The sequence below is a fragment of the Eptatretus burgeri genome, chromosome 6, assembly GCF_056783735.1.
Source record: "Eptatretus burgeri isolate ZD-2024b chromosome 6, Ebu_testis_v1, whole genome shotgun sequence".
NCBI classification, from domain to species: Eukaryota; Metazoa; Chordata; class Myxini; order Myxiniformes; family Myxinidae; genus Eptatretus; species Eptatretus burgeri.
Genome location: NC_140966.1, coordinates 99613314 through 99626412, shown reverse-complemented (window position 1 = coordinate 99626412; position 13099 = coordinate 99613314). Strand labels below are relative to the sequence as shown.

Below are 13099 nucleotides of genomic sequence, written 5' to 3'. Positions count from 1 at the left end.
CTCGGTGCCAGCCTCGCCACCGCCGTCTCCGGGAGTCTATAACGCCGGCCGGCTCGGCACAGGCCTCGGGTCACGCATCTTCAATCATGATACCAACGTAATCCTGAACCTTACCAGTTGGGGAGATAGAACCCCTGGTTACAGACCGGTTTTGTCAGAGACCGAGCGGAGTCCACCAGTCTGTAACCACTTTTGGTTTTATATGCCAATCGAACGGATCGTTCTTCGACGCGACACACATTAATCCATAGCGGCAACTTCATAAGAATTAACCAGATTTATTGGGGAACATCAGGGATCACAACACCAGCAATAAACACGACAATGGTTTTTATTAACAAACCTCAACCCTTTCTTAACTAGGGAACCACAGCTAAAGGTTTCGAGGGGATCACTACGAAATATGCCTTATACAACACGTGCAGACAAAACGGACAGACAAACAGCATGCATGCAGACAGAGTACTTGGTGATGGCTCATGGACGAGAGGAAAGCGTCCAAAAAGCACGAATGGCGCTCGTAGCAAGCAAGCGGTGGTGTCCACGGGTTCAAACTCCCAGCTCGAACGCGCCGTGCAGCACGTTTCCTGCTTTAGTCACCGCGTGCGCACGTTCTCCTCAGCATGTTCTGGCTCCACGCAATGTCGACAATGGGAGACCACCGACCTCTCTCCCGGGTTCAGCACACAAATCCAGGCCTGGCCTGTTCTCCAGACAAGGCCCAAATTGAGGTCTGAGTTCCACAGGTGGATCAACAACGTGAGGAGCCGTAAGGTGAGTAAGGACCGTCCGAAGGTTCGGCGTCTCCTCTCCGGCCTTCCCGCCTCGAAGCCCGACTCCCGCTTCGTCCTCTCAGCTCCTCTCTCGGTTGAATCACCGACGTGCAGGCCGCCTCGAGAACCCGGCTGTTCTTCACACACAGCACTTTCTCCCCTCAGCGACTGCCGTTCTCCAAACTCAGAGCTCACTTTTCGGTGCTCGTGGCCTCCGAAAACCCGAGCACCCTCGAGACTGACGCTCGTCCAAACTCCAAGACTGAACCTGTCCACGAGGTCCCTTTTTCCGCTCGCTTCCAAACACGAGCACACTTCGAGCGCCACTATTTCCACACACCGATCTTTTGTTCCTGATTTCTTTTCTCGCTTCTCTCGGCGACCAACTGACCAAAGGCCCTGCCCCTTCGCGTCACTTCCTGTCCTGGCCACACCTCTCGCTCTAGGCAACTCCTCTCTCGTTCGTACAGGAGAGGAAGAAGAATCATCTCTCGTTTCACCACCGTATGAACATAAAAAAACAGTCTGTTACACCTCTTGACACACACATATCGTCCCTTATACCAAATGACCGATCTAAATAAGGCATTTAATGGGGGATTTGAGCTAATCCTATACTTGATAGTCCCATTGAGGGCCATTTCCTTAACAATATATAACAATATATATATATATATATATATATATATATATATATATATATATATATATATACATACATGACTAAAACTCTCATCTTGTATGTATGTCTCCAAAATACAGCCAAAACTGTACACGATAGTACAAAAATTTTCGGCTCACCTTACTCACCATTCTTCTGCGGTGTCCAGTATCAAGTTTCATTCAAATCGGGCAATGAAAAAAATTATTAAAAAATCAATTCCTGATTCAGTCAAGCACTCTTTGGGAGAATTTGATCAATGCAAACAACCTCAGCGGTATAGTTCGCTGGAGCTATCTTTTTATTTTAATATCTCAAACATTTAGTATTGACAAAGAACGATTTATTTTTAAGCATAAAATCAACATCGCCATTTTGATCTAATACTACTGTGTTCATTAATAAATAAAATTGTGTTTAGAAGATTACGCATAATAATTTATTCGACTTTCTTTTCTCCATTTTGTTTTTATCTCCCGCCGTATGGCGGAAGGGGGATATTGTTGTCACCCAGGTCATCCGGCTGTCCGTCCGGCTGTCCGTCCGTCCGGGCGTCAACATTTATAGCTGTGAGTGCAATAACTCATAAACTGTTCACCATATCGATTTGAAATTTGAGTCACACCTGTACCACCTGAAAAGGAAGAACCCTATTGATTTTGGGCGTGGCCGGATCCAAGATGGCCGACTGGGGCGGCCATCTTCAAAACATGTTTTTTGTAATACGTGGAAAACAGCTTATCTGGTTTCAATTATATTTGGTTACTACGTTCCTCACCCCTGGGGAACTTTTTCGAGATGATGACCAAATGATGTCTTGTTTCCAATTCACCTCCCTCATTATCTGGAATATGTATGACCTTTTTCATTCAATGGTGGGGGATTCCCCATCTCTGATGGTATATTTTTTCATATTGACGCACAATATCAAGCTTCGTTCACATCGGGCAATGAAAAAATTTATTAAAAAAATCAATTTCCGATTCAGTCAAGTACTCTTCGGGATTATTTGATCAATGCAAACAACTTCAGCGGTATAGTTCGCTGGAGCTATCTTTTTCTTTTTTTTGAAATGATTTTTTTTATCAACCGCTGTCACAATGGGAACCCAACGGGTTCACGCATCGTCTAGTATCTTCTTCTTCTTCTTTCGGCTGCTCCTCTTCGGGGTTGCCACAGCGGATCATCCGTATGATCCGCATAGTGATTTGGCACATGTTTTACGCCGGATGCCCTTCCTGACGCAACCCTGGTCGCCTCTTACGACACAGGGATATGGTACACCTATTTTAACCGGGGTATACACCGGCCCAGTACACTGGTACTCATTTCGCCGACCTCGGAAGGATGACAGGCTGAGTCAACCCCCTGGTGTATTAATTTAGTGGCCCAACGGGGCTTGAACTCATGACCTTTTGGATCCCAAGCCACTGCCCTAACCACTGCACCAACATCAGGCTCTCACGCATCGTCTCGTGTGTGTGTGTGTATATATATATATCTTTCACAATGCACATTATCAAATATAACAAAGCTTATAATTTTACTTTTGCACATTGGATTCACCCCAGTATTTGCTTTCAGTCTGCAAGCTTGCTCCATGATTATGTATGTATGTATGTATGTATGTGTGTGTGTATATATTTATTTAACTCCTATGAACTGTGATGCCACAGAGTGACATTGAGGATAAGCTCTCAAGGTGTAAAATAGTCCAATGGCTCAGCATCTCAAACAGCCTCTGACAGTCTGACTTTGCACTGGTCTTCTCCTGGTTGAGTTGTTTTCACGAATGGGTGTTGAGGTGAAAGGTGAATCACTGGCACCTTAAATCCTGTTGCTTCTGGCATAGGTTCTGTCAGCATTGATTTTTTTCTGATATTGATATACAGGTGGGCCATACCAGTATATCAGTATTAATATAATAATAATTTTTTTTTAAACGCAGTGTTCCAATGGCACATTAACGTATTCATATATGACTTACACATCACTGACACACGGTAATTTTTCAAAGTATTCCCACATGGAGCTTCCCCCCCCCCCAATGATGAGGGTTATTTCCAACTTCAACTTGTTTGAAAGTGAGATCAATATTTATAATCGGCACATGCGAGTATCGCTATCGCAGATCGCCATGTGACTATTGCGGATCGCTGTACCGGTATGACTACACTGGTATCGCTTCATACCGGTATTGCTGTTGTACCGGTATATGTTATTGCAGATTGCTGTACGGATATGACTTCCGGTATCGCTTCATACCAGTATCACTGTTGTACCGATGAAACCATCGCAGATCTCCATGTCGGTAATCAGCACAGGCTTTCTAAAGCACACCCGATTCATATAAATAACTAATTGGCAATTGATTTAAAAACAGCCACGAGGGCAAAGAAAAACGCGATTGCTTTTTTGGTGTTCCGATGTTCATGGTTAAAAGTTAAAACTTTCTGTCCCTCCCTCCTCGTACATCTTGATGTTATACGTTCCACTGTTGCAGGTGTAGTCAAGTCCATCAAAGCTTTTAAAATCATGTACTGTAGTCCATGTACGGTATTTAAATATTGTAAACACCTTTCTTCGGCTTCTTCATTGTTGGTATCACAGCTCGGTATATCGACCCATTTTTATTTTTCATTCCGATTATTATTATTATAATTATTATTGTTGTTATTATTTTTAAATTATTATTATTATTTTTTTTGGAATACTGGTATAATGGGTCCATTTAAAATTCCACCCTACGAGCAGGGGGCAGCTGTTGTTTATCTCACATGATGACAATCCTTGCGCCAATGATCGGTTGTATTGGGGAATTTTCTTGGATATAGTTTAATGATCGGGTTTTATTGGGGAGTTTTTCAGGAAATAATTTAATGATCGGTTGTATTGGGGAATTTTGCAGGAAATAATTTATTGATAAGTTTTATTGGGAGTTTTCCAGGAAATAATTTAATGATCGGTTTTATTGGGGGATTTTCCACGATATATTTTAATGATCGGGTTTTATTGGGGAGTTTTCTCGGAAATAATTCAATGATCGGTTTTATTGGGGGATTTTCCACGATATATTTTAATGATCGGGTTTTATTGGGGAGTTTTGCGGGAAATAATTTCATGATTGGGTTTTATTGGGGAGTTTTCCAGGAAATAATTTAATGATCGGTTTTATTGGGGAGTTCCTGGTGTTGGCTTAGTGGTTAGGGTGGCGGCTTGGGATCCTGGAGTCCTGAGTTCAAGCCCCGTTGGCCGCTGAATTAATATACACCAGGAGGTTGACTCAGCCTGTCATCCTTCCGAGGTCGGCAAAATGAGTACCGGTGGACTGGTAAGGGGGACACTGCATCAGCGGCATAGCCGCGTCCCAACCAATAATGCAACCAGCAGCCACAGGCTGCACTCGGTAGGGGGAGATTGTGGAGTTTTCCAGGAAATAATTTAATGATCGGTTTTATTGGGGAGTTTTCCAGGAAATAATTTAATGATCGGTTTTATTGGGGAGTTTTCTGGGAAATAATTTAATGATCGGGTTTTATTGAGGAATTTTGCAGGAAATAATTTAATGATCAGTTTTATTGGGGAATTTTGCAGGAAGTAATTTAATCGGTTTTATTGGGGAGTTTTCCAGGAAATAATTTGATGATCGGGTTTTATTGGGGAATTTTGCAGGAAGTAATTTAATCGGTTTTATTGGGGAGTTTTCCAGGAAATAATTTAATGATCGGGTTTTATTGCGGAATTTTGCAGGAAATTATTTAATGATCGGTTCTATTGGGGAATTTTGCAGGAAATATTTCAATGATCGGTTGTATTGGGGAGTTTTCTCGGAAATAATTTAATCATCGTGTTTTGTTGGGGAATTTTGCAGGAAATAATTTAATGATTGGGTTTTATTGGGGAGTTTTCCAGGAAATAATTTAATGATTGGGTTTTATTCGGGTTTTTTCCAGGAAAGAATTTAATCGGGTTTTATTGGGGAGTTTTCCAGGAAATAATTGAATGATCAGTTTTATTGGGGAGTCTTGTGGGTGTTTGAGGTGGAGGGAGAATCTATCCTTACCTATCTTTGAAGCTTTTAGATTTTGGAGAACTCTTTATCTTGTAAATTAAGGACGAAGAGAATTGGTAAAATAATGAGTACCTGTCAGTTGATTGATTTGTGAAAGTTAAAAGAAAGTTAATTTTGAGTACTTGTACTACTGCCATGGTTTCCTAATGTATTCATGACTGTTAATTAGCAATAGGCCCTCTCGTGTAATCACTGCAAATCTTTGCCAGTAAATATTTTGTTAGTCGTGGAGAGACAGGGTGAAAATTGAAGGGTTAAAAGACTTCTTCACAGGTCAGCATAGAGAGAAGCCATAACTGCTGCTGATCTGTCGGTTGGGCGTACAATGGTACAGTATAATGTGGAGGCTTCGCAGAGGAAAAGAAGATGACTTTCCATGGTATCAGAGACCATCTGGCAAACCCTCCTATCGACTTTCTGAACAATCCACTTGAGGAAGTTCATTCATGAAAACATCTGGGTCTCGCCATCAGCCATGATAGTTCTTGGGCAAACCACATTTCAAAGTTGGATTCCAAAGCCAGCCGCCAACTGCACATCCTCCATTGTACAAAGTTCTTCCTTGGTACACTTGAACTCTTATCCACCTCCAAAGCTTTCATCTGCAACTTCATAGAGTACTGCTCTCCCCTCTGGGCTGCATTCCCTGCCTCACATCTTGCTCAGCTTGATGCTGTGGAAACCATGGCCTTCAAGATTATTGGAATCTCCGGTGATGAAGCTGAGTCTATGGGCCTATCACTTCGCCATCGCAGACAGGTCAGTTGGCTCTGTCTTCCACTGCCCCTTTTCTGGTCTTGCACCCTGTGCTCTTTCCATGCTTTGACCTCCCCCTCCAGTTTTCAGCAGGACTCGCATGGTCTACCATCAACCCCCTTCTGGTGAAACTATCTAAATACAGGATCACTGCTCACCTCCACTCATTTGTTCCTCTTTTTTGCTGCCTGCAGAATCAACTTTTACATCCTATTCAATCTCATTCTAACCTCCAGGTCTTCACGACAGCTGTTTATCACCATCTCAGATCGTCCCCAATTCAAAACCATTATCTTTTCTACCCTCGCGAACCCCACTGAAATGCCTCCTCCTTCCATTTGTCCAGTTTTCCCTCCCTGGAATTTCCTTCTGTATCCATTTGTCTACCCCATGCATGAATGTTTTGCGTCCTGTTTTTGTCTGTTACGTCCTGATCCGTTCAGTGTGCTCGCTAGCTCTTCCACTGCCTTGACTATGTTTGATACAAAAAAAGCGTTTGAGAATTATTAATAGTGCCTCTACATTTGTTGATATTTAATCATACAAAGTGTTGGTTCACGAGTCAGTAAGTGACCACTATATTAGTTATGGGTGTGTGTCTGTCTGTCTGTCCTGAGCACAGCTCCGTGGGTTTTGATCTGATCTTGATAAAATTTGGGTGGGAGGTTTATATCATGATCTAGTTGTGTTTTCCGGAGAATGGACATGCTGTGCCCATTATGGGCGGAGCCACGCCCAAAAAACATGCGTTTTTAGGGGGTAGCTGATTTCAAGTTGCATCTTCTCCGAGGGGGTTTGTCGAATCTGGCAGAGGTTTCGGTATTTGGTTAGCCCAATGGCACCTGCATATCCCCACGGAGCTCGATTTTTCATTTTCGTGTCAAGGTCACAAGGTCACGAATTTAGAAAATGTCAAAAAAAATCAATAAATTAGGCATCTAGCTCCTTGGGTTTTCAACTGTTTCAAATGAAAGTTGGTATGCAAGTACTGTAATCCCCCGTTTTTCGCGGGGGTTACGTTCCAAAACTCCCCGTGCGAAGTGAAAATCCGCGATGAATGGACGCCTCCCCAAAAAATCGACTCGTCTGGTCTGGTCGGTTTGGGAGTGATTGGGTTTGAGGTGCCTGAGATCGACTAGTCTGGTCTGGTCGGTTTTGAGGTGCTGGGTATGAGCAGTGCTCGTCCAACGGCGGCAAACCTTTTTCCTTCCCGAAGCATATATCGAGCACCTTTACCTTAACCTTCTCCTGGAGCGTCAGGACCTTCCTCTGGCGCTTCGGTTCCTTGCCAGAAGCCTTAGAAGGTGCAGGGGCGGCATCGTGGGGCTGGGAGAAAAAAACGTAGAAAATATTCGAAGTTCACAAGCGAAACTTTGTCTCGTGCGTTGTGTGACTGGTCGAGCACCACGCGTTATAATTTATTGCTTAAATAATTTATATTTTACATATTATCACCGTGATGTACCGGGGGAATCCGCAGAAAAAATTAATTAGGTTCCAAGGGAAAACCCGTGATGAACCGGGGGAGCGATAGGTGAACCGCAATGAAGCGGGGGTTGACTGTAGTGCCCGTCGAGTACAACTTTCATCATTTACGTTTTTCCCGATTGCCGCCAGTTTGCCCGTGGCGTCCCCTCGAAGGTCAAAAAATAAAAAAGGCGAACCGTGTACATTGCTCGTGAACCATCGCCGTCTCCAGACTTATTTTTTTTAAAACCTTGTCACTCCGATCATGGATATCATAAGTTTGGGGTCAAAATTGATGTTCATTTTGCTATTTTGAGGGTACCCGACCAGGCATCCAAAACCCGACCACCGTCGAGTGGTTGAGCCATCTATACAGTAATTGCTTGCTTAACTGCCCTGAAGAATGCCGATTTGTTATAGAGCTCTTTGTCCTGGAGAAAATGTTTACAAAAAAAATAAAATTAAGAAAATCCATAACACACAGCGTTCGCCGAGTAAACGCACCGTCGTCATTGTGTGGACTGTATGCATATCATCCGAGGCAATCAGTGCTGTTTCCTCTTCCATCGTTTTGCAGCAGGATGAGCCTCATCCCACCTCGTCTCCCACCGCTGCCTTGTATGAAGAGTCGGAGCAGAGTAGCAGCGACGGCAATTATTCTTTGTATTGATGTTTGTACATATTTTATGTTTTTCTTCATACTTACTGATGTTATTAAAATAAAAAAATTATTCCTTTTATTTATACAATAATATGTTTACCATCTGTATTATTATTATTATTAGAGCGAGAACTGATACCCCAATGAAGTCCTCAAATACCACTCGTGCCTAAGAACGCATCTCCATCTCAACAATGTAATGGGATAAATGACCCCTTTAAGCGCGTTTTCGACCAGCACTCTCTTTTTCAGGAACGCTCCCTGTGAACAACAAGTGATCTATTACTGTACACGTTCCTTCTTTTTTAACATCTCGTATATTATCTTTTCTATTATAAGAGCTGGAAAAAAATGAAAACGGGAACAAAATATCTGCACAATTTAATGTCCTGCAACCAAAGACAAGATATTGCAATTCTGTTTTTTTTTTTGTAATGTCCATAAGCAGAAAGGTATCAAGTGATTTTATTTTATTTTTTAAAGTTCACAGGCAAATGGTGGTCCATCCATCCATCCATCCATCCATTGGGATCATACTCTGTGCAGAGCGTTGGTGCTGCCCAAACAGTCTCCTTGGCAAGTGGGCACAATCCTGGACGGGTCGCCACTTCAACACAGGATACCAGCAAGCTGGCACTCATTTTGTCGACCTCGGAAGGATGACAGGCAGAGTCAACCCAACCTAGTATTAATTCAACAATCGAGTGGGATTTGAACTCAGGATCTGAGGATCCCGAGCCCACCACCCGAACCATTAAGCCAACACCAGGCATAAATGGTGGTCCTACATTCTTTAGCGACCAAACCAGAACTTGTCCATTTTTAAAGTCCTATGTTCTTCCATCCTAAAGAGTGCACCTTCCCATAAAGGATGTAATTGCACTGCCTTTTCGATTCTGAAAAGTTAATTCCACGATTTTACCAAAAAAGATAGGGCTCAATGTGAAGCCTTTTTTCCAGCCATGATTTTATCATCCCATCATACGGTGAGCTTTTGTGGGGTGATGCCATTATGTTTCTCTGAAAATTTTTGCCAGCGTGCAGAGGTGGTCGGGTCGAAAAAGATCCTCTTCATCGCTACTCACCACTGTGGGTTTACACAAAAAGAAACTGTGTTCGAGAATAAGATGTGGGAAAGTTTATTGAACTTCTGGGTGGTAAAATTGACCTGCGCTTCGGGCAGGTTTACTGAGGTTTTTTTTGAAAAAACCTGTCTCGCAGACAAAATTGCCTGTGCCAGACAGTCAGACAACCATGAACGTTGATTCTGAAAGGGAACTCTGCATTAAATGACAAAGGTCTTCTTAAAGAGGCTGCAGTGTTGTTCTCACACGTCTATGACTTGCATGTCATTTGCATATGAATGAAACAACCAGCGTAAATTTGTTATCGACTTTTTATGTACCAAACCGAGCAGATCCTTCCCTTTGAGGAAATGCTGTTTTATTGGAACAGACCTGAGTCTGTCCTCATCACACATGACACTGCACAGCTGTACACACAGCTCAACACCATTCCAACAAAACATACCAAGACAGAATGATCTTCTGAAATCTTTTACATTTATTGAAACCTAACAATGTGTTGTACGATAACAATCTTGTTCTAGGTTGGTTGGTGTGAAACAAAAAGGAAACAGAGAAATACGGCATTCATTGCATTCTTCAATACCTGAGAATATTCAGGTTTACACCGATATAAAACAGTGCAATTTATTGTATTGGCTCGCAGAGTACCCACGCTGCAGGTGATCTTGTTCCAAGCACGCAACGCGTTCTTCTGGCACATTCCTTTATCTGGGCGGTGTATAGGCACCGGATCACTGCCTTGATAGCTCCTGAAAATAATAAAAAAAAACCCTGTTTAAGTATATGAAGCGAAGCAAAAACTTACGTACTGCTTATGTTCATATATAACACGTGGTTATTTCGCTCGGATAATTCCAATTGCAGCCATCCCCTCCAAAGGAAGGAAATGTCAAGATGGGCAAAAAATGTTTTTCAAAACTTGATGAAAGCAAACGGAACTTGCACAGGCACAACTTCAGGGTGAACTCGTTAATCTCTGAACATTTCCACTTCCTCGGTCAAATCCTTTCGGAGTCGTGGATGATGAATCCATTCACACATACGCCAAAGCTCCATTCTAGTAATATAATCACAAACAATGCAAAGTAAATCACATTAATCGTTGCAGATGTTGCATTCTGGGGCTGCAATTCCAGCAGATGCAACTGGATAACACACAGCAATGGAGATCTGTTTATGAACCCTCACCCTTGGCAGTCACATGATGACACCGCTTGTCGACAAAAGCAGTAGAAAACCGATTTCAATTTTATTGAAGTACAGTTCAATGATGTCTTGAGAGTGGTGCAACCTCATAAATGAAGCTGCATTGCTGTGAATACCGAACAGACCTTTCTGGGAAGTACTGGAATCACTTCACCTTGTAATCCGGAAAGCGTGACGCCCTTTACTGCATCCTGTACCACGGCCTATGCAGGGTAATTATTTTAATTTGTATTACAAGTCGTTGAGCACTGTGTAAACACTGGTGTTGGCTTCGCAGTTGGGGTGACTAGCTTGGGATCTTCGGATCCTGAGTTTGAGCCCCTGTCCATTGAATTAACACCAGGTGGGGTTGATTCAGCCTGTCATCCTTGCGAGGTCGGCGAAATGAGTACCAGTGTACTTGTAATAGGCGCATGGCATCAGCGGCATCACTGCACCCTCAACCAATGATTCCACCTGCAGCCTTGTGCTGCATATGAAGGAGGAGGAGAAGGAGCATTGTGTGATGATGATCACTCACTTCTCACCCCACCCCCCACCCCCATGTTATTTATTATTTTAACTGATTAATTGCGTGTTTACTTGTTTGCTTTTTGGATTGCAACATTGAGTTTATTCCTTTCAGGAGGATACAGGAGTACCGGTGTACCACCCAACACCCACCCAGTCAAGGCTTGCCACACAGTTGACTGAGGAGGAGCAAGTGCGTATTGCTCAACGACTGGGCCTTATCCAGCACCTTCCACGGGGAGTCTATGATCCTGGCAAGGATGGAGGAGAGAAGCGCAATCGCGAGTAAGTTCAGAGTGAGGATGTTTCATTGAGAATCAGTCAGATTACTTGGGGAGGTGATCATCATTGACCATGTCTAACATCTGGAAAGTCTGATGAAGATGTGGGGTGTTTTTATAAAGTTAGTTTAATGGTGTCCTTTGTATTGTGTAAAGGTATTTCTGGTATTGATGTTGGTGAAGATTTAACATTTATAATGAGGGCCTCGCTATTGTACAGTAGTCACATAAGTAATGTTTTTTTTTTCATTTATTTTGTGCTTGTGTTTAGGCAGGCAGCCATTATGGCTGCCATAGCAAGTCGGCTTTGAGGAAAGAATTACTCCATAAATGTGATGATTTATGGGCATTGACGTCATTAAAAACATCATCCAGAGTAAAAAACATCAGCCACAGGACGTGCAGGTTCTCTTGGAGGGCGGGAGGAGAGAGAGAGAGAGAGAGAGAGAGAGAGAGAGAGAGAGAGAGAGAGAGAGAGAGAGAGAGAGAGAGAGAGAGAGAGAGAGAGAGAGAGAGAGAGAGAGAGAGAGAGAGAGAGAGAGAGAGAGAGAGAGAGAGAGAGGAGGAGGAGGAGGAGAGGGAGAGGGAGAGGGAGAGGGAGAGGGAGAGGGAGAGGGAGAGGGAGAGGGAGAGGGAGAGGGAGAGGGAGAGGGAGAGGGAGAGGGAGAGGGAGAGGGAGAGGAGAGGAGAGGAGAGAGAGAGGAAGAGAAGAGGAGAGGAGAGGAGAGGAGAGGAGAGGAGAGGAGAGGAGAGGAGAGGAGAGGAGAGGAGAGAAGAGAAGATGGATGCTCTGCTATGCCATGCCCTTCACTCCCTACCCCCATGTCAGTTATGGTTGGAAAGGGATCTGCTGGGAGGATGGCCAAGATTCAGTCAGCCAAGAGGCTGGAGACCCTTGACGACCATGGAAGACCATTTGGTGCCCCCCTCCTGTGAGGGAACAACAAATAAACTGTCCTAGTACAGGGATGGGGTGAGACACAGATATTTTTTTAAACTGGCACTTTGTTGTGCTTGGTGGAAGGACAGATCACATGACACCCTTGACCTCGCCAACTTCTCGACCGCACACAACACCACAGCCTGTCGCACTCCCACCACCTAATTGTGGGACCTCCTAACTGCCAAGTTGAGACCACACCATGCAGTTATAGCTGATTCCATGGCCTTGCAGAAAAGAAAATGTTTCAATTGTATTGAGCTGTTTACGTGAATGCTCCACTTGGTCACGTGTGACTCCATCTGTACCCTGGAGGGCATTTAGGCTGTAGAATTGGAATTGGGATTTTTGCTCAGATGACCAGCAGGGAAAGTTGACATCCACTGGAAGACGTGGTCAAAAGATGGGGATTATGTTTGGAAAAGATCCCAAGCCCACCACCCTAACCATGAAGCCAACACCAGGCATTCCTTGATTCTCATTCTGGTTAGCAAAGCTCAATCAACGTCCTGTTGATATCATCCATTATGCTGGGTGGTTTTCCGTGCCTTCACAGCAGTCGGTCACGGCACGATTTTGTAATTTGTTCAGGATGCTGACGATAACTCGCCTGCTCCTCACCAAATTCGCTGTGGGATCTTTAATGGCTACCAACGATCAGTGCTTGTAAACAGATGTTCCGAC

At 43.6% G+C, this 13099-nt stretch overlaps 2 protein-coding genes across 4 annotated transcripts in view; one reads left to right on the top strand and one right to left on the bottom strand.

Annotated features, from left to right (window-relative positions):
• The window catches only part of RNF11 (ring finger protein 11), a 30883-nt gene that overhangs the window by 16600 nt on the left and 1184 nt on the right, over window positions 1–13099 (top strand). The window contains exon 2 of the mRNA XM_085886439.1: window positions 11310–11479. Within this exon, the coding sequence (XP_085742565.1) occupies window positions 11310–11479 (170 nt within the window). The remainder of the gene's footprint in view (window positions 1–11309; window positions 11480–13099) is intronic.
• Window positions 9931–13099, bottom strand: part of LOC147025443 (uncharacterized) — a 57084-nt gene continuing 53915 nt past the window's right edge. For all 3 annotated transcript variants that reach the window (XR_015059529.1, XM_085886438.1, XM_085886437.1), the window contains one exon: window positions 9931–10227. Coding sequence is in view for 2 of the 3 variants with exons in the window: in XM_085886438.1 (XP_085742564.1) it covers window positions 10210–10227 (18 nt within the window). In the remaining variant the exon portion in view is untranslated. The remainder of the gene's footprint in view (window positions 10228–13099) is intronic.